This window comes from Lampetra planeri, chromosome 13, assembly GCF_965212315.1.
Source record: "Lampetra planeri chromosome 13, kcLamPlan1.2.h2, whole genome shotgun sequence".
Classification (NCBI taxonomy): domain Eukaryota; kingdom Metazoa; phylum Chordata; class Hyperoartia; order Petromyzontiformes; family Petromyzontidae; genus Lampetra; species Lampetra planeri.
The window spans coordinates 6,994,758-7,018,069 of NC_136119.1; the positions used below are offsets into that span (position 1 = coordinate 6,994,758).

At 44.6% G+C, this 23,312-nt stretch overlaps 1 protein-coding gene across 2 annotated transcripts in view; it reads left to right on the plus strand.

Annotated features, from left to right (window-relative positions):
• Positions 1-23,312, plus strand: part of DAPK1 (death associated protein kinase 1) — a 68,668-nt gene that overhangs the window by 17,279 nt on the left and 28,077 nt on the right. For both annotated transcript variants that reach the window (XM_078600035.1, XM_078600036.1), the window contains exons 3-12: positions 6,130-6,354; positions 12,769-12,907; positions 14,253-14,382; positions 14,643-14,691; positions 15,339-15,365; positions 15,766-15,918; positions 18,343-18,388; positions 19,020-19,109; positions 19,812-19,904; positions 20,503-20,622. In XM_078600035.1, the coding sequence (XP_078456161.1) occupies positions 6,130-6,354; positions 12,769-12,907; positions 14,253-14,382; positions 14,643-14,691; positions 15,339-15,365; positions 15,766-15,918; positions 18,343-18,388; positions 19,020-19,109; positions 19,812-19,904; positions 20,503-20,622 (1,072 nt within the window). The remainder of the gene's footprint in view (positions 1-6,129; positions 6,355-12,768; positions 12,908-14,252; positions 14,383-14,642; positions 14,692-15,338; positions 15,366-15,765; positions 15,919-18,342; positions 18,389-19,019; positions 19,110-19,811; positions 19,905-20,502; positions 20,623-23,312) is intronic.

The window sequence follows — 23,312 nt, forward strand, 5'->3', positions numbered from 1 at the left end:
AGGAACTGTGAATAGCTTCACATTGTCCAATATATCCGCTTTACAGGAATATATCCTGTAAATAAGGCACTGTGTGCATCAGTGTTGTTGGCTAGGACATTGTATAATTCCCTGTGCTGCAATTTGGAGAAAATAAATAACAGAGAAAAAAACACATTGTTGAATTTATAAACGTCAATTATGAATTCCGCTGCGTGTGCTTCTGCAGCACTGCGAACTGGGACACATTTATCAGAATTCTTATGAGAGTGCTTGCACGCACACGCTTACGCACCTTACACCTACTTGGGCTTAAACTATTAACACAGAGCCAGGGCTTTTCACCCTTTTAGGCTCGATCACATCGGTGAAACCCTTCTTACTCACGTAGCTATGGGGGTGCTCTTACCGTAATATTGTAACGTGATTGTAAGTACAACAAGAATAAACCATGGCTGATTATGATAATTATGGTATTAATATGGATAGCAGGGTGAATTTGGTGCCATTTTTGGCTCGCTGCTTTTATCCGTGAAATAATGTGGATAATTGAATGACAAAGTGGTACCCAGGTGGCTGTTGTCTGCAGGTAAATGTGGATAATAGGATGAATGTTCTATCACCTCCAGGTCAATCCTCTTGTCTGTGAAAAAAACCCAACAGACAATAAGAAAATAACATCTGCAGATCATAGGATTCTTCACCGGTTGATTATGGCCACGGATAATATGTGCCAGTGGTAATAGTGATATAGATAAGAGGCATTTCACTAAATATACTGTGATAATGAGCTGTAAGTGGGCTTGGGCAGGACACGTCACGAAAAGGAATGATGGATAATGGTCAAGAATAATAGTGGATTGGCAGCCAGGAATGGAATATGTGTCCGAGGAAATGTCCACAGAGCAGATGGAGTGATGAAATCATTTAATGTGCAGGTACTAGATAGATTGTTGCATTGCATGACAGGTGGCGATGGCTTGAGGATACTTTCAAATAGCAGTGGATGGCTAATGGCCGATGATGATGATGATGAATTATAATTATCCGGCCTAGTGGCACAGTGTTACAGTCCGTGACTCACAATCAGACGTCCATGAGTTCAAATCCGGGTCTGTGGTCGACTTTTTTTGCTGTCAGTTTGTAATTCGTCCGAGGCAAATAGCACAGACGCAAAGCGGTGTATGGCATAGAGCAGCTTAAGCCTGGATCCTGGTTACAACTGTCATGCTCCTTGCTTTAATCCATGGCACTTAACCATCCCTCGTATGGCCGAAGAAGGTCTGGTATATGGGCAGCCTTTAATGGTCGTGAATGTTAGCATCCCTGGGTTTTTATGATGGTGTTTGATGAGGTCTAAGAGAAAGGCAGGATGTTACTCATCAACGCTTTATTGCAGCTCGATGGACAAAATAGGAAAGGGATCGTAAATCCTGTACTGCTAGTTGTATTATGGCCTATAGGCTTGGCTTAACAGTACAATTACAGGGCGTTTAAAAAACACGGACCCGATTTTAAATCGCTATATCTCTGCAACCACGAACCGCCCATGAATGAAACTTTTACCACTTGAAAGGGCGGGGCATAGAGGGGGCGGGGCATGGAGAGGGCGGGGCATAGAGAGGGCGGGGCATAGATATTCAAATGATTACCGCTAGATTCATCTCTCAGCGCACAAACCGCCCCTAGCCTCAGTCATTCTCAAGATGGTTACCCCGCAACGCAAGGCGTTTTGCGTTCTGCAGTTCAGCAAGACTGAATCCGTAATTGCGGTGCAGCGTGCGTTTCAACGGCGTTTTGGCATTGATCCGCCAATGTCAAAGGGCATTCGTCGTTGGTACCGACAATTTGAGGAAACGGGCTGTTTATGTAAGGGGAAGAGCACAGGGCGACCACGCACTTCAGAGTAAAACGTGAGAAGAGAGGCGTTTGGGACGAATTCAACTATCGTCTCGATGTTGTCCGTACAGCAGGTGGAGGGCACATAGAGCATTTATAAAATGGCTAGTAAAACTTGATAACTCATTAAACCGTTTGTAAGTTTTTGTGTAATTGTAACATGTTGCCATCGTGAAATATACCGCTTTGAAATTGGGTCCATTATTTTGAAACACCCTGCATTATTTCGGCAAATAGTTTTGTTGCTGTCTTGGCAGTTCAGCAGACACGTATATGTGTATGGTGCTTTAATCAGTTCACTGCTGGCTGAAGGCCTTCCTGCACTATATGGGTCATGGGGGTTATTGAGCCAATGTCACGCTGGTCATTGTGGATTGGTGAAAGTGAGGAGCATATAAGCACACTATAACATGGCTTCTGTCTGCATTTCCCACCATGCAGCTTCGCAGCCTATATAACACACTCCACGGTGGTCGCTCATCTAAGCGATATCCAGGCCCAACCCTTTTTAGCATCTGAGCTCTGACGAGTACCCACGCATCGCAGGTGATTTGGTCATCGGGCTCAACAGACATTTGGTCGTATAACTTCTCAAGTTCTTTTAACCAAAAGTTTTCAACATTCGCACGTTTTCACTCAAAAAATGATGGGAAACCTGCGTACGTAAATGCTTTTTTTTCCCATGGAAATGAGTTTAACATCATTTCCAGCAAATGATGAGAGCGCCCGTTTTGTGGATTAATCACGGCAGCTCTTTGGCAGTGGCTTTTGAATCTGTGCAGTTTTAATATAAAGGGGGCAAATAAAACAAACACTAACAAAACAAAGGGACGTGGAGCTTTAATGAAATAGTGGCGACAGGAAATTATTTTTTGGGTTTGGTGTTTTGGCATTTGAGTGTACTCTTTGTGAGCCAGAGAGCTAGCAGGGTACAACACACAATACCATGTGTCTAATGCTTGACAAGCTGTGTGCTAACTTTTTTTTCATAATTATAATATTACTCTATATTTATGCGAGCCTTAATAAATACTGGCAAGGCCACTTTTGCACATGCTATTGTTCAGGTTTAGATTTTTCACAACGCCTTATTTAATTTATACGTTGGGGTGATCTCTTTCCTTTGTACCCACCCTCTTCCCACGGCGTCTTGACTGCGAAATATGCATGCGTCACTCGTGCGCAGATTTTTTATTTTGGCACCATAGGTACAGGGAAAAACATTAGGGTTTCGATTCATCAGGGCACCGGGTAACGTGGGAATCCCGTGGCCTTCCTTCCTCGCGGACACAGGCATTGCTCAGACACATTATGTTAACGTCAAGCGGGAGCCGGGCTCGCCTGCATCGCTCTGTTCGCGTCCACGACGCGTCGTGAACTATTCGCTCGCAGCACTGTCGTTAAAGCAAACCCCCGCGCTCCACTTGAAATGTTGAAGCCTTGCTTTTAAAGAAAATATTTGAAGAAAATTTCTCAGTCTGAGGACTTATCGCTGTCTCTTTACATTAAATGTAATAATTTGGGAAACGGTTTAAATTGTTAACAAACTTTTTCAATATTTTGTCATTGTAATTTTTCTTATGGCTTATGACTGTTCACCTATTTAATTAAACTAAAATATTTTACCCATGCAAGCCTCACCAATTCGGCAGTATTCTCAGAAGAATCTTCCTACATATCTTTCTTAAAATATGTTTGTTCCACGTGGGAAGACGCGAGTTCTTGGGGAAAGCTCACTCACAGGAGACGGGATACAAGCATCGCAAACACTGCACGTGTATGTCTTAAGCACACTTGCTGCATAAGTGAGCATTTCATGGACACCCATCATGGCTTGAACTGGAATTGCTGATTGAGGACCCAGATCCATGTTTGGCTAACTGACCCAGCAACGCGGTCAAATATGAATGAATGAATGAAAGTGTGGTGAGCGAACCCAGGGGCACGGGTGGCGGTGGCGGTGGCGGCGGCGGCAGCAGCGTGCTCTCTCGAGATGCCTCGCGCGATCATGACTCGCTGTGACATGAGGGGGCCCACGGGCGGTTTAAATAATGCATTGCCCGCGCGTGAAAGGGTTACCACTGAACCGTGATTTAATTGTTCCAAGGGCCGCATGGGGGAAGGGACGACGGTGGAGATGGTGGGCCTGCTCACGGGAACGCGCGTGTCTTTCGCATAGCATCCGCTGCTTATGCGTGATCCGTGGTGTACTGTACTTACGCCTCAAAACTCAATGCTGTGCAGAAAGCAAGAGGCTTGCGTTGTAAACGCACACGTGAGTTTATGCGTGTACTGCATGTGGACAAACTAACCGTGCCTTTGACCAAATCACCCGTAATGCACCCGTCTCGTTAGATCTCATAAGCTAATGCAAGCACTGGGTAGTGCTTGCATGTGCTACCACCATGCACAATAAACAGGTTCTTATAGGCTGCTTTAGGCCGATGGGATTGGCAGCAGAGGGCAGTGCAGTAAAATTCAATGTTGTACTGTACTACTATGCTCCTATATATACGCTCCTAACCCACACAAGCCCAAATTGACCACCAGCATGGTGAAGTATAGTCATCTGACCCCACGACCAACAAGGCGATGAGAAGCCCTTATCCAGCAGTGAATTTCCGAAAGGGCTTTACGTGTACTGCATGTAGGTGTGGGTGACTGAATATCCTTGTGGTTGGGGCACTTACCACTGAGCCATCTGCACAGCCGGTGGTTTGATTCCTGGAGCTCTGTAGTAATTTAAGCAGTGATTACTGAAATGCATCGACATTTAAAGTGGATTTTAAAACCAATGTGACTTTATCATTCCGCGAAGTCGTTGCTTGTTGTAGCCTCAGCCCAACCTTGAAATTGGATTTTTTTTATTTATTTCTGCTGCCAATTATATTTCAATTGCACTGTTAGGTTCATGCTGTGAGACGACAACATTTCATCTCAGAACTCTCACAGCAAGCAATGCAGGACATTGTGTGGGGAGCGGCCTGGAAAAATCATGTCGCAGAAATAGTTCTGAAGTCACTTGAACAGAGACCGAGTGTCGCAGTTCAATCAAACCAAAGTGCATGTTTGTCAAAGCTAGTGAAAATATAATAGAGAACCATTTTCATCACAGTTAGCCGAAACCTGGAATCAAACCCAGGTTACTGCTGCGTAGGTTTTCGCGTTTGTGCCGTATGGCTCTGATGTGTTGCCAAGCTGTACTGGGTGTTGTTAGGCATTGGGTCAAACGTTTCGCTACATGGAACTTCTTCACGAGCTGAATTTAAAGGGAAATATCAGACGCCATGCCAAACGACACACGGTACAAAATGAAAATACACGGAAGAGCTGTCAAACCCAGGTGCTCATCGGCTGAAATATGGATTTGGCCCCCATGAGCCACACGGCTACCTCGGGCTGCACTGTGTAAATGTAGTTGGGTGATGGACAAGAGGGTCGAGTCACTGGAATTAAGTGCAGTGGAAATTGCTCAAGAAAACAAACCTGTGCTCGCTCCCTTACCTCGTGGGAGATTGTGCAATGCATGGACGGGTTTTCTGCACCCCGACATTGCTTAAACAACCTATTGGCATGCGTGCCAATGTCACCCACCGGCCCGAGCTCAAATAATGAATGAGCAAATGAATGAATGAATGCACAAATTGGTTCATAAATCGATGCATTAGTACATTAGAGCTTCAAGGCCAGGGCCGTTTAGAGTGTGAGTGAAGTTGTTGGTTATGCTGCTGAAGTGCATTTTGCTCTCTTCTATGACGAGTGCAGCTCCTCCCTGATGTTTAAACTGTTGCGGTTTTCAAATTCTCATGTTGCTGTTTGCTGCAGTGAAATGAAGTGGTTAATGCTTTTTATTGAAGCAGGTGAGGTCTCCATATGTATTTTCTCTCTCCTATTACTTTGGCTGTTGTGACCTCCATCCATCTCTTGTGTGTGTGTGTGGTTCTCCTTCAAGTATGTTTCTCCCATCTCTTCGTGTCTCTAGTTTTTGTCGTTATTTCTTCTCCTTTTGCCTGTATACAGTCCATCTGCCTGTGTCTCTCTGTTCTTGTGTATGTCTGTCTACGTATCTGTCTATTCATCCGTCAGTTTATCTCTTCTCTCCTATTCTCCTCTCTCTTTGTCTTGCCTTCTGTCATTTCTGCCCGTCTCTGTGTTTCCTCCCTTCTGTCTTCCCCCCCCATCTCCCCCACCTGCTCGTTCTTAACGTGTTTCCCTTTCTCTACCCCCCCCTCCCCACCAACGCGCACGAAGCGGGCACTTTGCGGTGGTGAAGCGGTGCCGCGAGAAGACATCGGGCGAGGAGTTCGCAGCCAAGCTGATCCGGAAGAGCCGCTCGGCGCGCTCAAGTAGGCGTGGCGTGGTGCGCGAGGACATCGAGCGCGAGGTGAACGTGCTGCGGGGCCTGCGACACCCCAACGTCATCGCCCTGCACGACGTCTTCGAGAGCAAGGCCGACGTCATCCTCATCCTGGAGCTGTGAGACATCGCCCCAGTCCCGGCTTGGCTCGGCCTTGCCTTGGTGGTTTTTTTTTACCCGTCGTTCATGCCCATAAATTTCGATTTAAAGCTTTCGTGACTGCAGGGATTCATCTTCTTGGTTCTTTCGGTAAAGTCACGTAGAAGGGAAATAATAAAATAATAAAAATAAAACGCTCTGTGTCTTTCTCTCTCTATGCCTCTTTCTTTGATCTCTCATGCTCACATGTCCGTTGCATTGCACTCTCATGCCTTTGGATTGCACTCTCATGCTCACATGTCTTTTGGATTGCACTCTCATACTCACATGTCTTTTGGATTGCACTCTCATGCTCACATGTCTTTTGGATTGCACTCTCATGCTCACAGGCCCTGCGGATTACACCCGTTGGGTTGCACTCCCTCGTCGAGGAGGCCGCTCTGCTTCTTTTCTACAGTTACATGCTAATTTCTCACGTTAACATCGTGCTGATCTCTCACATTAACATAGCCACTTCCGTGCCCTCTAATTTCTCACATTAACATCATGCTAATCTTTCACATTAACATAGCCACTTCCGTGCCCTCTAATTTCTCACATTAACATCATGCTAATCTCTCATATTAACATAGCTACTTCCGTGCCCTCTAATTTCTCACATTAACATCATGCTGATCTGTCACATTAACATAGCCACTTCCGTGCCCTCTAATCTCTCACATTAACATCACTAGCCCCGGCCACTTCTTTATGACCCTTGGGCTACACCCATTTCAAACCTTTTAAAACAGTCTGCCTCAGCAGCAGACCATGCTTTCCCACCTGATGACGGACGCTTGTGTTGCGCCCGAAACGTCGTGATTTATTTTATTTTATACCTACGTGACTTTACCGAAAGAACCAAAGAGCAAAGAAAAAAAGATTCTCGCACTTGCGATACACACGTCAATTTCGATCGTGCAAGAATCAATGTTTTTTTCTTTTTGCGAATTGTGTGGAAATAATGTGATAAGGTGACATTTAGGCGAAGGCAGTGAATAATGCATTGGTGTCTGGTGATGTCTAAGTCCGCCCTAGGCCCTCCCTTCACTAACCCGGACTGACCAGCATGGTCACGAAACCCCCCATGGCATGGGGAGGCATGAATTGACAAAGCGCTGTAAATTATAATACTATTATTTCAATAATATCTGCATATGTATGTAACAGTGTATTTCAAGATGCTGTTCTAGAAAATGTTGTATTTGTGGTCCCCATTAATTCTTGTTAAGTTTGTTCAGTGGCTGTGTCGAAATGAAAGATGGAAAAGCTAAGCCATCCTAGCACAACTGTCGCCTAAATGCAAGGCATTGGTAGCAACGACATTTCATGTTCTTCAAAGCAACCTTGACGGTGCGTTCACGTTGCTTAGAGAATTCTTGTAGCTGTGGTGGTCATTGATAGAAATAGGTCGGCATTCGCCAGGATCCTTTTCTTCAGCAAATTACCGAGAAAATAAAAACTGCCCTCGCGTTAATAACTGGAATGCGTTTAACACGTAGTTATTTTTTGCATCATTTCCCCGTGGACGTTTGTTGAACTTAAAATCGCACGGTAAACGGTAATGCGTCCTTTTACTGTTTCACATCCACAGTGTGTTGGAAGGACGGTAGCTGACGTTGGGTTCATGGCAGCAAATATAGTGCTGTAATTATGACCGGCAACATAACGGCGTCACCCTAATGGATCGTCACCATAATGGATTGAAGGGGATTATCAATTGCGTTCACATCTCGTGACTTTGTCGAGTCTTTACGATACGTGACGCAATTACGATTTACATTGTTGTCACTCGGCGGGCCAGCCTTGCCCACGGGGGATTATTGTTCAGCGACTACGCCCGCAGATGTCACAGATTTATTCTTTTCAAGGGACACCATTGTATTATGCATTCTCGTTGCCTATTATTTTGTTTATTGATAAAACTTATGATGCGTAACGTCATCGATAAACGTGTCGCTGAGCAAAAATTGGACAATGAACTTTGAGGGAATGCTAAAATGTATGTATGTATTTACGTTGAACTTTCGTCCCATACGTAGCCAACCGTGCTAATTGCAGTTGCGGGGGAAGCACAACAAACTAGACACAGAAAGCAATTGTCAAGAAATTAGTTTTCATTCTAGATTTAAAAGTGCATAGCTCCAGTGGCTTCCTAATCTCGGAACAAACAGCGTTCTAGTCAGCCGCATAAGTACATCTGAAAGAATTTATTTAAAAATATATTTTTAAATGTGTTCAAGTATTTACAAGTGTCATTTTGGAAATCGGAGAGTTTTTTTTAGGTGATGGTATGTTTGTTCTTCTCAGCGTGACGTAAAGCTTGAAATTATGGACACCCCTTTCCGTAACGCGGGGAGATAGCCATAGAAAGGTCAACCATTTCTTGAGTGGCAACGTTTCACCATGTCTAATAGAAGCTGTGTGCTAGCCAAGAAAACAGCTCAGGGTTTCTTAATTTAAAAAGCAGTGTACAAATAAATAGCACACGTGCATAGCTTTTTGGGGGAAATACTGTAGTTGGTTGAGTTGATTGTAGGGTTGTTAATTGTTTATTTCCTTTATTTGAAACTAAGGTAGATTTAATTATCACATTTTTATTTGTGCCAGTGCATCGACAGTGATGCCAATGTCACATCCGATGCAGATGTAATTGTGACTGCCACGCGCTGTTAAGGACAGGGACTCCCATTGATGAGCTGAACGGAGCGCTGAATTTAAAATACGCTCATTTTACGACGCGCAATTTAGAAAAGCGGTACCTCATGAGCACTTTGCTATTAAAACCCAAAAGAGTTTTCGAACGTGACCCACTATTAATCTGTCAAACTCAGAGGCTTTCTGTACAGAGTTGTGGCTGCCCGCCACACGAAAGCAGCTTGTACTGAAGAGCCACACACAGTGGAAGAAAAATTGGAAAGTAAGTTGTGCTTAAGATGAAAGTCGATCACTCCCACAAGAGCAAATGCCTTCGGCCAGTGTGACAAACGGATGCTGTTCATGTCACCCTTTGTCCCTGGTACGTAGTTCTCTTCCAATTAAATTGTCCTTCCGAGCTTGCAGCTGTTTCCTGATTCGAACAGGAAAAAAAAAATGTGTCCCCAGAACTGGCTCCGTTTGTCGAAGGAGTCTCCGATACGTGGTTTAAATGCTCACCCGCAGCATTTGACAGGTTGAGCTTGCGCACACAGTTTTAGTCACTGCGAGTGTGTCTGCGTGTCTGTGTGCGCGTATGTATACTTCTTCTTGGTTCTTTCGGTAAAGTCACGTAGAAGGAAAATAATAAAATAATAATAATAAAACATAATAAAATAATTCTCACGACGTTTCGGCCACAACGCAAGCAGCCGTCTTCAGGTGGAGAACAGGTCTGTCGAGAAGGCAGAGTCAGACTCTTGCGTTGTGGCCGAAATGTCGTGAGAATTATTTTATTATGTTTTATTTTTATTATTTTATTATTTCCCTTCTACGTGACTTTACCGAAAGAACCAAGAAGATGAATCCCTGCAGTCACGAAAGCTTTAAATCGTATGTATACTTGTGTCGGGAGCGATAGTGCAGTGGTTAGCTCACTGCACTGCACACCCGGCGACACGAGTTCGATTCCCACTCATGGTCAACACCAGTGACAATTATCTGAAGTGGTGCAGGGCTTCCCCTAGTTCGACTCGGCCTCAATTGAGTACTTGGTGCGGTGTGTTAATATCGCTACGAGGGAGACAAAGGCAGCGTTGGTGCTGGCTATCCACCCCCTTGTGTGCCATACTGGCCCTTATAGGTGCTACTTGCTAACAGCACTTGCCCCAACAGTCTGTTAAGGCTGTACTGGGGCTCTTTGTCTGTGTACACTTGTGTGCCTGCGCTTGTGCATTCGTTTACACTGCCCAGGCACACGTACAAAAATGACACTGCACGTTTCCAGTGTGTGCGCTGCTCATTCAAACCGAACAAGTGCATATAAACGCCAGCGATCCACGCCCAACTCGAGCCCAAAAGTAGTTCATTTTCTATCGGGCTAGTTTGTTTTGCAGTTTTGGTTGACTGAATATTCCTAACAAGCTGAGGCTGATGGTGCGGGCAGGCTCAGGGAAGTGTGAAAGAGCACACCAGTGAAAGAGAGGTGGGTGGGTGGGTGGGCCAGGTGTAGGGGGTTGGTGGGCCCAGTTATGTTGGTTGCTATTGAGTGTGCAGGTGGTGCAACTGCTCGCAGGCCGAAAGAGCCTAGGTGGCAGGCTACAAAATTATTTTTTTCTTTAATCCTTGCACCAAGGACCGTGCTAACCATGATTCAGCACTGGGTGGGCCTTGGTGGGGGGGGGGGGGTTAAAAGAGCACGGGATGTTGGTTAACCTTAGATTGGATTCCACCGCTGATATGTCCCTCGAGCAAACATCCCAAAACTCGGCGTTCCATCTCGGTGACGCGGGCCGCGGTGGCGATGCAGCTGTTGCCGTGGCCACGTGTGACGCGGCACACTCTGGCATCGTGTGCAACCGCCCCCCTCCAATGCCACCGCGTGAGCCCAAATGCAAACGAGGCTTCTCTTGCGCACGGATCGTGGGATTTGGCAGTAAGACGGAACGGTGATCGTTGCCGCCCGTGCCGCTGAGCGCGATCGTAAAACTGGGCAGCTCGTGCAGTTGGCGGGGAGCGCCTGCTTAGAATGTCAAGTGCGTTGCAAGCGCGATGTTTTTCGCGGGGTGGGATCTTTGTAAGATTATTGTTTCCAGCTTAAAGGCAAATGTGCGGCTCTTTCAACCGATTCGATGGTGCAGGTTTTTGGAATTTTTGTTTCCCCATTTCATTTTCGTATTTCCTCATTGATGAAAACCATCAGACCGAGCCCATTTGTCGACACCACTTGTTTTAATGTAGGTCTATATGCATTCGGAATTGAATGATTCAACTTCACCGAATGGAGACATTGTAATGATTTAGGGTGACAATTAATTTGAATAATTAATTATTTGTACTTTGTTCCACTTTACCCACTGACCCTAAATGTCATGTTGGCATATAAGTTTCATATAGTTAACATAGATCATATCTAGTAAATTCTCACACACATGATTCAGTGCATGTATCTTTGAGTGTAATAATCTATTTTAATGAAGGAAAAGATGCATCGTTACATGCCTAATATACATGTACTCTATAATATCTAATGTGTCGGACCTATAGGCATTCTATGTGCCTGCATATGACACGCACACAATCGCAGTATATATTTCCACACCCATAGTGCAGTTTTTTCCATCGTTTTATGGGCTATCGTTGAATGGCATTGACGTAAAGCAGACTGGCTCGTGTTTTTTTTGGCTGTGGAAATGGCATCGTCGTCCAATGTAGCCTGCAAAGTTTGAAGAAAGGAAAACAAAACTGGGATTTTTTTTTCAACTTCTGTCATCTCTGAAGCCTCATTGAAAGGCTGTTTTCTCCCGCTTTGCCGAGCAATTTTGCTGGCCACTTTGTTAAATCGAGCTTCATTTGCACGTAGGGTTTGCCACCTCCTGAGGTCCATATCATGGAGAGAGAAAAAGTATCGCAATACCAGAAGGGGAACAAATATCAACGCATCGGCTTGAGTGGTGTATTATTGTTATGAGGCTGACAAAAACCAAGACCTTTAATATCCCGAGACAATCCTGGGAAAATCAGGACAGGTGACAATCGTTGTTAAAGACGTGCCGTTCCTTGGCAGTCCCCTGCATGGGGTGTGTTTTTTTTTCTGCTGCATCACTCGCCTGGCTGCTTTTATCACAAGATACAAAATGGAGCCGCAGGCGGCTCATTGATCAACACTGCAGTCGCATGTCTGATGTCGACAGGCAGGTGCTCAGACATGCTGCATCTTGGCATCTATAAATGATTAATCATCCTCTGCCCCGGAGTAGCCCTATCAACTGTGATGTCTGCTTCTCCTGTCACCGGGAAACGTGCAGTAAAATGTTGCATCGGACTGAGGGGATTGGCAGATAAGGGAAAGGGTCGGATGTAGGCACATTTGTGTAAAAAACAGTTACATGTGCAAATAGGTAGCAAGAAGCAAGTGAACATACGTGAGCTTAAGAAGACATTCCTGCATGTGAAATGGTGGGATCTGCGAACTATGATTTAAAAATACGCCGCGTACAGATGAGTTCCTGGAATATAATGGAGCGCAAACGAGACTCTACTTTGCTCTAAATGTCAGTGAAGGTGTGCGAGGCTAACCACACATTACTGTTTTGCGAAAATGTTTTTGCGAACATGCGTTGAAAAATACCATGCACATATACTGCAATGGGGTGTGGGCGGTTAATTGGTTAGGGCGGTCTTGTGATTGGTCGGATATGCGACGTTGTACTGTGTACATATCGAAGCTCTGGTTGTGTGGTGGCTGCTGTCATCACCAGGGTGTCGGGCGGCGAGCTGTTTGACTTCCTGGCGAAGAAGGACGCCCTTAGTGAGGAGGAGGCCACCGAGTTCATCAAGCAAATCCTGGATGGCGTGCACTACCTGCACTCTAAGCACATCGCGCACTTTGACCTTAAGGTGAGGGTGTTGGAGTCAAGTGGTGGCAGGGGGGGGGGCGACACTCGGGCTATGAACTCAAGGATTTTAAGATCTTGGTGTTTGCTGCGCCCCAGGCTGGTTTTCGTCCCATTGGAAGTTACGCGTCCACGTTGCGATTGAACGTGCTTTAGAAGCAGAGAGCATATTTTATTTGAATGTAATTTTTGAAACCTAAAAAAAAAGAAAGTCGGTCGTTCATAAGCGTTGACCACAGGACAGCTCTGTGTCATGTCACTGCTGGACGAAGGCCTCCCCCATACCGTGACGGACGTGGGGGCTGTTTGATCATACCTTACCGTGGGTGGTCAGTGCAGTTTGGTTTAGAGGGATGGAGGTGGGTCTGTACTGGTTCAGCTATCACTCTCCACTCATGTTCGCCTTATCTGCACACATTCGTTACCCGCGCAGGAATTGCTCATCTTAAACATATAAAGAAGAGGCCTGTGGATGGCAGCAGCATTGACTTGAAAAACAAGAATTTACTGAATTACAAAATCTTATTTAGCCATGGCTTAGAATTGAACTCGGGTTTTCAGGATCGGTAAGTGCTGTGTGTTAACCAATGCCCTCCCGCGCTCAACCCCTGGGTCACAGTACCACGTACTAAAATATGTTCGCGCTGCACAGCATTATGGGAAATCCTCACAAAGTCGCAGAGGCCCTAGAGGAGCGTTTTATCTCGGTGGTTGTTACACGCGTCTCTCACCGTGGGAGTCACGACCTGCACGTTGAATCTAAAACGGTGCTTGCTGCCTCAAGCGATTCGGACAAACGGCGGTGGTTTACGCGCTGCACTTCGTTGAAATGGCTCAAGCGTAGAGAACTGGTGTATGGTTTTAATGGAAGCCGTTCTTTGTGGTTTCAGTTTTTTTCTTCTTGGTTCTTTCGGTAAAGTCACGTAGAAGGGATATAATAAAATAATAAAAATAAAACATAATAAAATAAAATTCTCACGACGTTTCGGCCACAACACAAGCGGCCGTCCTCAGGTGAAGACAGAGCTGTCTGAAAGACAGCGCTCCAATGAACACTGCTAAGCTTGGCAGCGTATTTTAAGCTGGGTGGGAGGAGAAGAGCGCCTTGACAAAGGAGTTTATATATCAACAGAAGAATTTAGCATTGAATAAGCTGTGTTAATGTGAGAGAATTAGCAGGATGTTAAAGTCAGAAATGAGCAAGTAACTGGGAGATTAGCATGATGTAACTGGTCACGGAAGTGGCTATGTTAAAGTCACAGTTTACATATCAACAGAGGCATTTAGTATATTGACACTAAAGAACTGCAACCACCCACTAATCAAGGTTTGTGTTTTGTTGTCAAAAGCCAGAGAACATCATGCTGCTCGAGTGCAATCAGCGAAATCCACGTATCAAGCTCATCGACTTCGGTCTGGCGCACATTATCGAAGAGGGGATCGAGTTCCGCAACATCTTCGGCACGCCCGAGTTCGTGGGTGCGCGCCTTGAGTCAATATGTCACTATAATCTACGAGTTCCATCTCTTTGCTTCTTTCGACATAGTTCAAAGTATCCAGTCTCTCTCTGCTTATTTGCACCTTTGTTTATCGTAGGTGTATTTGTTATCATATCCAGATAAATAAACGCATCTTCAGAGATGCTGGACAAACCCGAATGGTATTGTGTTGCATGGAGTGGTTCTCTTCTGTTCACGTGCACCACACGTGTGTCCTGTGCGCTCGCCACTGCCCTACAGCTCCCGAGGTGGTGAACTACGAACCACTGGGGTTGGAAGCGGACATGTGGTGAGTGTCCTTCCCCATGTGAAACATTAACATACACCCTAACGAACTTGACCACACTCCTTGTAGGACCGAGTCTTTGAGCTGCAGTGAGCCAATGATTATGCCGATTAGATGCACTCATGTCACATCTAGTTATTGTTCACAATTGCACCCAGTAAAAAATATGTAAAGATGCATAGATTAATCAAGTAAAACAAACTCTTTCAAGATACATCCATCGAATCACATGCATTAGAAGCGATTACTTGCATATGTTATGCCAAGTCACATTTACGCTGTTGGCCCAGACAAACTGGACATGTTTGATGAAGAGGAAACAATATGAATGAGATGGCGACAAATAATTAATTGTGAACTCAAATCGTGACACGCAAATTGTGATAATTCACGAAATCGCCGGGTAGGAGGACCGGTGCAATGTTGCGGGCCTACCTAATTAGGACAAAATCTGAACGCAAAGCACAAGTGAAACAATTTATCCAATACAGTAAACACTCGTTTTTATGGTATGAAGCAAATCATTTTTAAGTTTGGAACGAAATGTATTTGAAATTTTAAGTAACACACTAAGTAACACACACTCCTTTTTCTTCTATTAGGAAGGTATTTAAAGATTTGAATGTAACTGGTGTTTTCATTTTTTACAGGAGTATTGGAGTCATCACGTATATATTGTGAGTAATAACATTTTATCACAATTCAGTCTAAGATCGGAAAAGCATGCCACATTTCTACAAAAACACCATGAACACTGATTAAACACGATTGTGTCAATGTTCAATCCAAGTTTGTTACATTCATACTAAGATCCGGCAATCGTTTGTGGTGTCGGAATGAAAATAATCCTGTTTCTGAACAATATTTATTTAAAGTTTGCTAAATTTCATGTTGCGGTGTTAATATTTGCGCAGCCTTGGAACGACCCCTTGCCCCCACTTGCTTTTCGAAAATCTCAAATAAAGCAAAGAGTTTCTCCACTGCTCTTGCGCGCGCACGCACGCACGTGTGTGTGTGTGTGGAGATTTTTCTGACCCTCCTGACCTTTGAAGTAACCGCCTGGCCTTGTGTGTCCAGGCTGAGCGGTGCCTCTCCCTTCCTGGGCGATAGCAAACAAGAGACGCTCACCAACATCACCGGGGTCAAGTACGAGTTTGACGAGGAGTACTTTGATCAGACGAGCCAGCTGGCCATGGATTTCATCCTCAGGTTGCTCGTCAAGGACCCCAAGTGAGATATTTTCGCCATCGACACTAACTCCAGAACCTCCCCCATTCCCGGGTTCTTTGGTTGAGTCGGAAGAACAAAGTGGACTGTCCCACTGTGGAAAGAGGTGGGGATGTGGCTGAAAGGCGTAAGGGGGAAGGCAAAGGTGCCTTTTGGCATTTCTGGGTATAATAATTCCCCCCCCCCTCCCCCCTCGAGAATTGATAAGGTACCACAATTCACGGTTGAGATTTAATTAAACATTTTTTTACATTGTGCTGAATGCAGAGACTTGTGTTGGTTGGCAGTGTCTCATGAACCCATTAGATGTACCGACATGTAAAGCATGTTCTGATACTTGATGTTTGTATCGCGACCTATCTAACCATGATTGTGTAACTAAGATCTGTAATGTATATCATCTGTACCATCATAGGACGCCCATGAAGTAGACCCTAACAGATTATTGTGCCCTTCCCACCGACATAAATATAATCTATATTACGCGTATGTGTGTATGTATGTATGTTGAAATTCTTTCGCACACCAACCGTTCACAACACGGCTATTGTGTGAGTACAGAGCTACGTCGATCAAATTCTGGGTGAAGGCCTTCCCACGCCGTGTCAGCCATGGGGGTTGTTTGACCATACTTCACCACGCTGGTCAGTGCGGGTTGGTGAATGGTGGACCACTTAAAATATCACTTGCCACTTTGGCCATGGATCGAATTTGGTCACTAGGTTCATCGGGCAATGTATTAGTATAGTGTATACTAATTGTAAAAGATTACTTCTCATACTGATATCATTATAGCTGACATTGAACTGCCAGGTTAAGGTGTTAGTTGTGAGAGGTTTATGTGACCTGTCTTGCATCTGATATGGGTGCACATCGGTGTGTGTCCCTTTGACCGTGCTACCCTGTGCCCTGTAAGTCCAAACATCTGTTGAGAAAAGGGCTTCCGTTCAGACCATAAAGACCAGTGAGTAGTCGGTGCAGATTAACGCAAGCATGGCTGAGTAGGCAGAACAGTTTGGAGATAATCGCTCAAACTTTAAAGCGGGCAGAGGGGCCGTGATGCGTGAGCCGCGTGAGGTTTTGACACTTGCCTTTTAGAAGGTCATAACTTGTGCAGATGTTCGTTTAAGTACAGTAGAAACCCCTCTTAATGATGGTAATTTGCTTCCGCGATACGTTAAGCGAATTGCGTTAAGCAAGTATAGGAAATACATGTTAAAGGCTTAATATGTTTCGATAGTATCCAAAAGGTACCCTATTCACCCAAAACATTTACCTTATATTATTTAAACAATGGATATTAATACGTAAAAATGCTAACAACATGATAAACACATCATATTAAAAGAAACATGGTTAATCAGTGCATTAATTAACAGCCCGTCAATCAATGCATTAATTAACAGCCCGTCGTTAACAGGGTAATGGTCGGTATGGTCGTTAAGAGAGGTGCTACTGTAATTCTGTAGCTAAAGGCGAATGTCCAATTAAAAAACTGAAAAAGATTCATTTATTCAGCACAAATAGAGAGCGTTTTTAGGATAAATGGACATACAACACAGTGCAGCACTTTCAATTAACAAATCAATTGAAGAATGTCCCAACACCACTGTGAGGCCCAATTAACTTTTTGTCAGACAAAGCAGCGTGGGCTCTTGATTCATTACGTGGTGTGTCTGGTGTGCCTCTAAGGGATTATTGAAATGCGGTAGTCGAGCATTGTGTGTGTTTGCTTCTCACTGTGGGTTTAATTTCCTTGTTTTTTTTTCTCTTGCCTTGGTCTGGCACCAAAGCAGCCACCGTGGTCGCAACCTATAGCAGCCAGGGTTGTTATGGGTGTTCAAGCTGCGGTTTATGATGCAAATTCCACTTCTTTTTCTTTGTTGTACTGTACAAGCAAACTTTAACTTTTCCTTGAAAGTGTTTATAGATCCCCTTTTATTCAAATGCGTAGTGAGGGCCATGTAGGAAAATAAATGAACCAGAGTTGATAGGACAAGCATGAGCACGGGCACGTGAGCGTTTGCGACGTGGTAGATAACACTGCACGTGCCACTCGTCTGTCTGCTTTCTTTTATGAGAAGAAAAACTTGTAATCATAGAAATCATAACCGGCTGTGGTCTGTCCACGCTCCGTCTCCGCAGTGGTTGCGCGCTGGAGCATCTTCACTCCTTTGGCTTGCCGCTCTCATGAGTTTTTTGACCACTGCCCATCATTCCTTCTCATTCGGTCAGGGTCGTATAAGTGTGATCAAATGTGTCAAATGAAGTTAAATCTCTATTTACAACCAGACGACAGCCCAAGGGAGGGCGGTGGGAAAATTGAACAAGTCGAATAACGCCGTTCAGAGCTGACTGGGCAGTTTGACGGCTGGTCGAAAACACCTTTGCCCTACGTTTTTACCGTGCCTCTGTCCTCATCCGCAGGAAGAGGATGACGGTGAAGGACTGCCTATCTCACCCGTGGATCAAGGCAAGTGAATTTTGGGTCGATCGTTTTGATTGCAGAGCGTGGGGTGTGTCTCGCCGTTTGTCCCACCGCTTTTGTTTCGTGGCCGCGTTCGTTGAGTGACGACACGGCAGACGTGACGCTTCAACCGGTGCAGCTACAGCACTCCCATCCTCGCATGAATCACCAACCCCAAAGCTATGCCTGGTACATACAGGCATAATGCTAAGGCACATTGCAGGAAGTGGCATTTGTATGGAATTATACCAAAGGTGGTTGGCCTGGGCTTTCCCTTGCAACTCAAGTTTCTTCCCACATGTAAAAATAAGTAATAATAAATTGGCTCTACAACCTGAAAAGGAATGGTCTGAAGAGGTCCTGGTACTGAAGTTTTGTTCTCTGGGTAAAATGTTTTTCACGTATTCAAACTTAAATGGCCTCATTGGCAAACCGACGCAACGAGAACACAATTGTTTGCTCTTGGGTCGTCCTTTGCTCTGGTTATTGCTGCAGTAAGCTGTTATGCATTGAAGGTGGACTTATTTTAGACATAGTCACCGTGTGCCAACATTTTAAAAATAAATTCCAGACGTACATATTTTTTTTTTACATCAACATTTTTGAATTGCATTTTTTCCCACCGCTGCCGCCACAGCCCAAGGACACGACGCAAGCCCTGAGCAGGAAGGCTTCAGTTGTCAACATGGAGAAGTTCAAGAAGTTTAATGCCCGGCGGAAGTGGAAGGTACGGTCGGTCACCCATTATCGTCATGGTTATTGTTCTTCAGGTTTTTACAGGGAGGCAAACGCATTGCCAAGGTTGAACCAGCAAATAGATATGAGTAATAATGCATACAAAGGGTGATTTTTCGACTACTAAAGACACGCTTTTGACCATTGTATCAGTCCTTGAGTAATATCACGTGCGATCACCATACAGCCAGCAAATGTTCATACCAGCTGATTGAAATTCTTGTCTACTGAGAAAAGTGTGTGCAGATCAAAACAGTATCAGAATCTTTATTGGTCCTGGAGGAATCTGATGAGCTAAGAACTCTTTTTCACAGATATCCGGTAGGTGCGGGTCAGCAAGTTAAAGGTTAAAAAACTAAATGTCAGTCCACGCAAAGGTGAACGAAATGTAAACCACACGGCATCATACGTGCTAGTTAGGTTACTCTGAAAATCCATTTCACTAAAAGGCTAAACTAGTATTTAATTTGATATTAAAATATGAGTCACATATGTGTGTTTACACACACACATGCACACAATGCGTGTGCTGACTCACTGGCTGATGGTTTTTTGTATGTCTAAAAACAAACTTATTCCGGAGGGGCCCCAAACAAACACCCACGCTTATTGTCGGGTGCGTGACGTGTAGTGACAGTTGTCACGATGGAAGCTATTGTTTTTGTTGTCATCACCACCACAATTCTTTTGGCAGCAATCGGTGCGACTCATCTCCCTCTGCAACCGCTTATCTCGCTCCTTCCTGTCACGGAGCAACCTCAATATCAACAAGAGCACGGACACGCTGGTGAGAGACCCGAACGAGAGCTGTCATTCGTCTTTGTAACCGCGAATGCACGATGTTTTTCATTGTCTTATTCTCGTGCTTTGTTAACGCACCAGCTAGCACCATCCTGTTCTAACAATGAGGTGAATTTTGTCCAAACTGGAATCGTTGATAAAACTACATTGAGCGAGTGACCTGAAGCCTCACATCATACTTCACTCCCCTGCACAAATTTTGGTCGCAATTTTTTTACAAAGTCAAAATATCAGCATACCAGATGGATAAATGAAGTTTATTTGATCATGTATAAGAACAGTGATTGATAGTGACAACCAGGATTAACTTTAGGGATCATCTCGGTCTCCTAACTCTCCGACCACTTGACTGGATCACTCATTATGTGGGGATCAACTGACGTTGTTTAAAGTTATTACCATTATTATAATAATAATAATAATAGTTCTGATATCACTCACCACTGATGTCAGCCATTACCGGCAACCACAGCGAGGTCGCCAGGTTGATGGCACAGCGCGTTTACCGCGAACGCTAAAGCGTTCTTCTTTGTGCTCCGTTCTTTGTGCTCGGTCACGTCGGATCGTGTCGGTCGTGTGCCCAGGACGAGGAGGACTCGTTTGTCGTCAAGGCGATCGTGCACGCCATCAACGACGACAACCTGCCGGGCCTGCGTCACCTGCTCGAGTCGCTCAAAGGCTACGACCTGAATCAGCCCAACAAGGCAAGCCCCCCCCCTGCCCCCACCTCCTCCCTTCCCTCTCATTCATTCTTTTATTCATTCACCAGCTTTTTTGCCCATCCAAGGACGGGTGTATATTGCAGTAAATCTGAAATTTTCAAGAGAAAAATTGTTCAGCTCATGATTATTAATGAGGGGGGGGGGGGGTTGCCCCATGTGGAGTGACGTCACCCGTGAATGGTTATTGTGGAGGGGTGTGGCATGTGGAGTGACGTCGCCCGCTCATGATTATTAATGAGGGGAGGGGTGCGGCATGTGGAGTGCGCGACCTTCTTGTGCGTGAGTGTAAATTTCCACGCATGTGATGAATATTAATAAAGGGGCGGGGGGCCTCTTTTGGCAGTGATGCCATGCACTGATATAGCACTGTGCTGTGTAGATACATTTTTTCCGTCACTTTGTGGAAAGAAACGTCATATTTGAAGCAAGTTTGCGAAATAATTATTTAATTCAGCTCGACCTTCGTTCATGTAAAAATCCACTCATGAATATTAATGAGGGGGGTGGGCCTCATGTGGAGTGACGTCACGGGGGGGGGCCTCGTGGAGTGACGTCACGCGTGGGACACACACACATTCTTGGCTCATTATAGTAGTATTCTCAAATCTCTCATTTTCCCCCTCACCAACCCCGCTCCTCACTCCTCATATTGACCTCATTAGCCCAACAGCCACCAGTGTTTATAAAAGGCAATCGATATTAACGTAGGCATTGCCGGGAAGATTAGTGTTGAGCTTGCATTGAGTTCTGGGGTTCGCAGACTCCGTTGTCAGCCCTCGTTGTGATGTGGGACGATAAGTGGGTGAGCGATTTGTCTCACAGTTTGCGTGGTCATTCCAGGCCGCAGTGATTATCTCCTCCGCAAGCGTAAACCATTGTTTGTCGGACTCATAGCCATGTTTTGAGAATTGCCCACAATTCGTTTCCTGGAACAATTGCTGGGGCAACATGCCCTGTGTTGATTTAACATCGATTCCTCGAGGCAATACTAACACAAGAATGTACTCGCTGTATTTGGTTCAAAGTTCAAAGTTAATTTATTAGGTATAGCCCTGTGAGCCATTCGGCTCTTGAATAGGGTGCAACCGCAACAAAAAAAAAACATGAACAAGAAAACATCTTAAAGTGACTATGTGAAAACAGAAAATCCAAGAAAAGACAGCAAAATATTGCAGAAAAAATCACCGTACACCAACCCTGTGCAAATATCCCAGTGGGATGCAAGTCAAACAACAACAACAACAACCACAAGACAACTTAGATTGAGGCCATCAGTCTAACTCTGTACTACAACAAACAAACATGGCCAAACCAAAAATGGCCAAACCAAAAAACAACTGAGTCTTTTTTTTAATCGATTTTTGTTCCACAGTCCAATAACAATAGTTTATGTATTGAAAAAGATTGGTCTCCTTTGCACAGGAGACTTGCTGTCTGAAAGGGCTCTGAAATGGCAAAATAAGGGCAACTCCACGGAACCTGCAGTATACTTGTAATATTTTTCACGTGACCCTTGCACAACACATGCTTCTGTTTTGTAACTGGAGGTGAATCAGGTTACGTGTATGCGACGAGTGAAGAGGTTGATTATAATATGAATGCATTTCATTCAACAATTCATTGAATGCCTGGAGAACAGTGAGGCCATTGTCTATCCCTCTTCAAAAATATTTGCAATGAATCGCTTCCTGTTTGCATTGCATTCTGTGATGTGCATCTTTGGTCAGGCTATCGCTATTGTGACCCCACTCTGCTTTGTCGAGAGCAGACCCATGTGTCTCAGAGGCATTCTTTATTACCGTATACTACTCACAGGTAGCTGAGCTCAGGCTCAATGCCCCAAAATGCCAAGCGACCAGCAACAAACAGCACCATTCAAGTTGTAATATAATAGAGTTAATACATTTCTCGAATTGAGCAAGGTTATAAGAACTTGGGAGAAAAGATCATGGGAGGGAATTCCAAAGTCGAGCAGTGCAAGGAAAACAGAAGGAGAATCATATTGCCCTGCAGTGTGGTTGTTAAATACAGCGTGCATGAGAGCACATCGACTCTCTGATAACTAATGTCCAGCCTTAAATAATTGTGGTCATCATTGCCGAACAAAATTAACATTAAATACATTACAGGCCTTTATCCTGGACTTGAAACTGTCTTTTAAGACACAAATTGACCACGTGGTTAACAGATAAAACCCAAACTTGGATTCCTCTGCAGAAACAAAGGCTGTATTTCACCTCGACTCCATCTGAATATGGTTAATGCCACCATCCTGTCTATATTTGATTATTGTGACACCATCTACCACCTAGCTTCCGAATCTACCTTTTAAAGTTCCATTCCATTATACCACTCTGCTCTTCGTTTTGCCCTCTGTCCCCTATAGAACTCATCATTACAACCTGTACATCAACTCAAATCTGTCCCCCCTGGATATCTGGAGAGACTACCACTGGGCTGTCTTCATCCGAAATGTCCTCTTAAACAAATCTGTCAGTTTACCTTAAGTATCACTGACTTATCACTAACTTCCTCTAACTCCCTCCCGTAGCCTCAGAAGGGCCTTCTTATTCCTACTAAAAGTTATATTTGCTTAAACTTTGGTTAAAAACATCTTTCCATGTTGCTGCTCCACGTTTCTGGAATGCCCTTGCCGTTCATTCATCTACAGC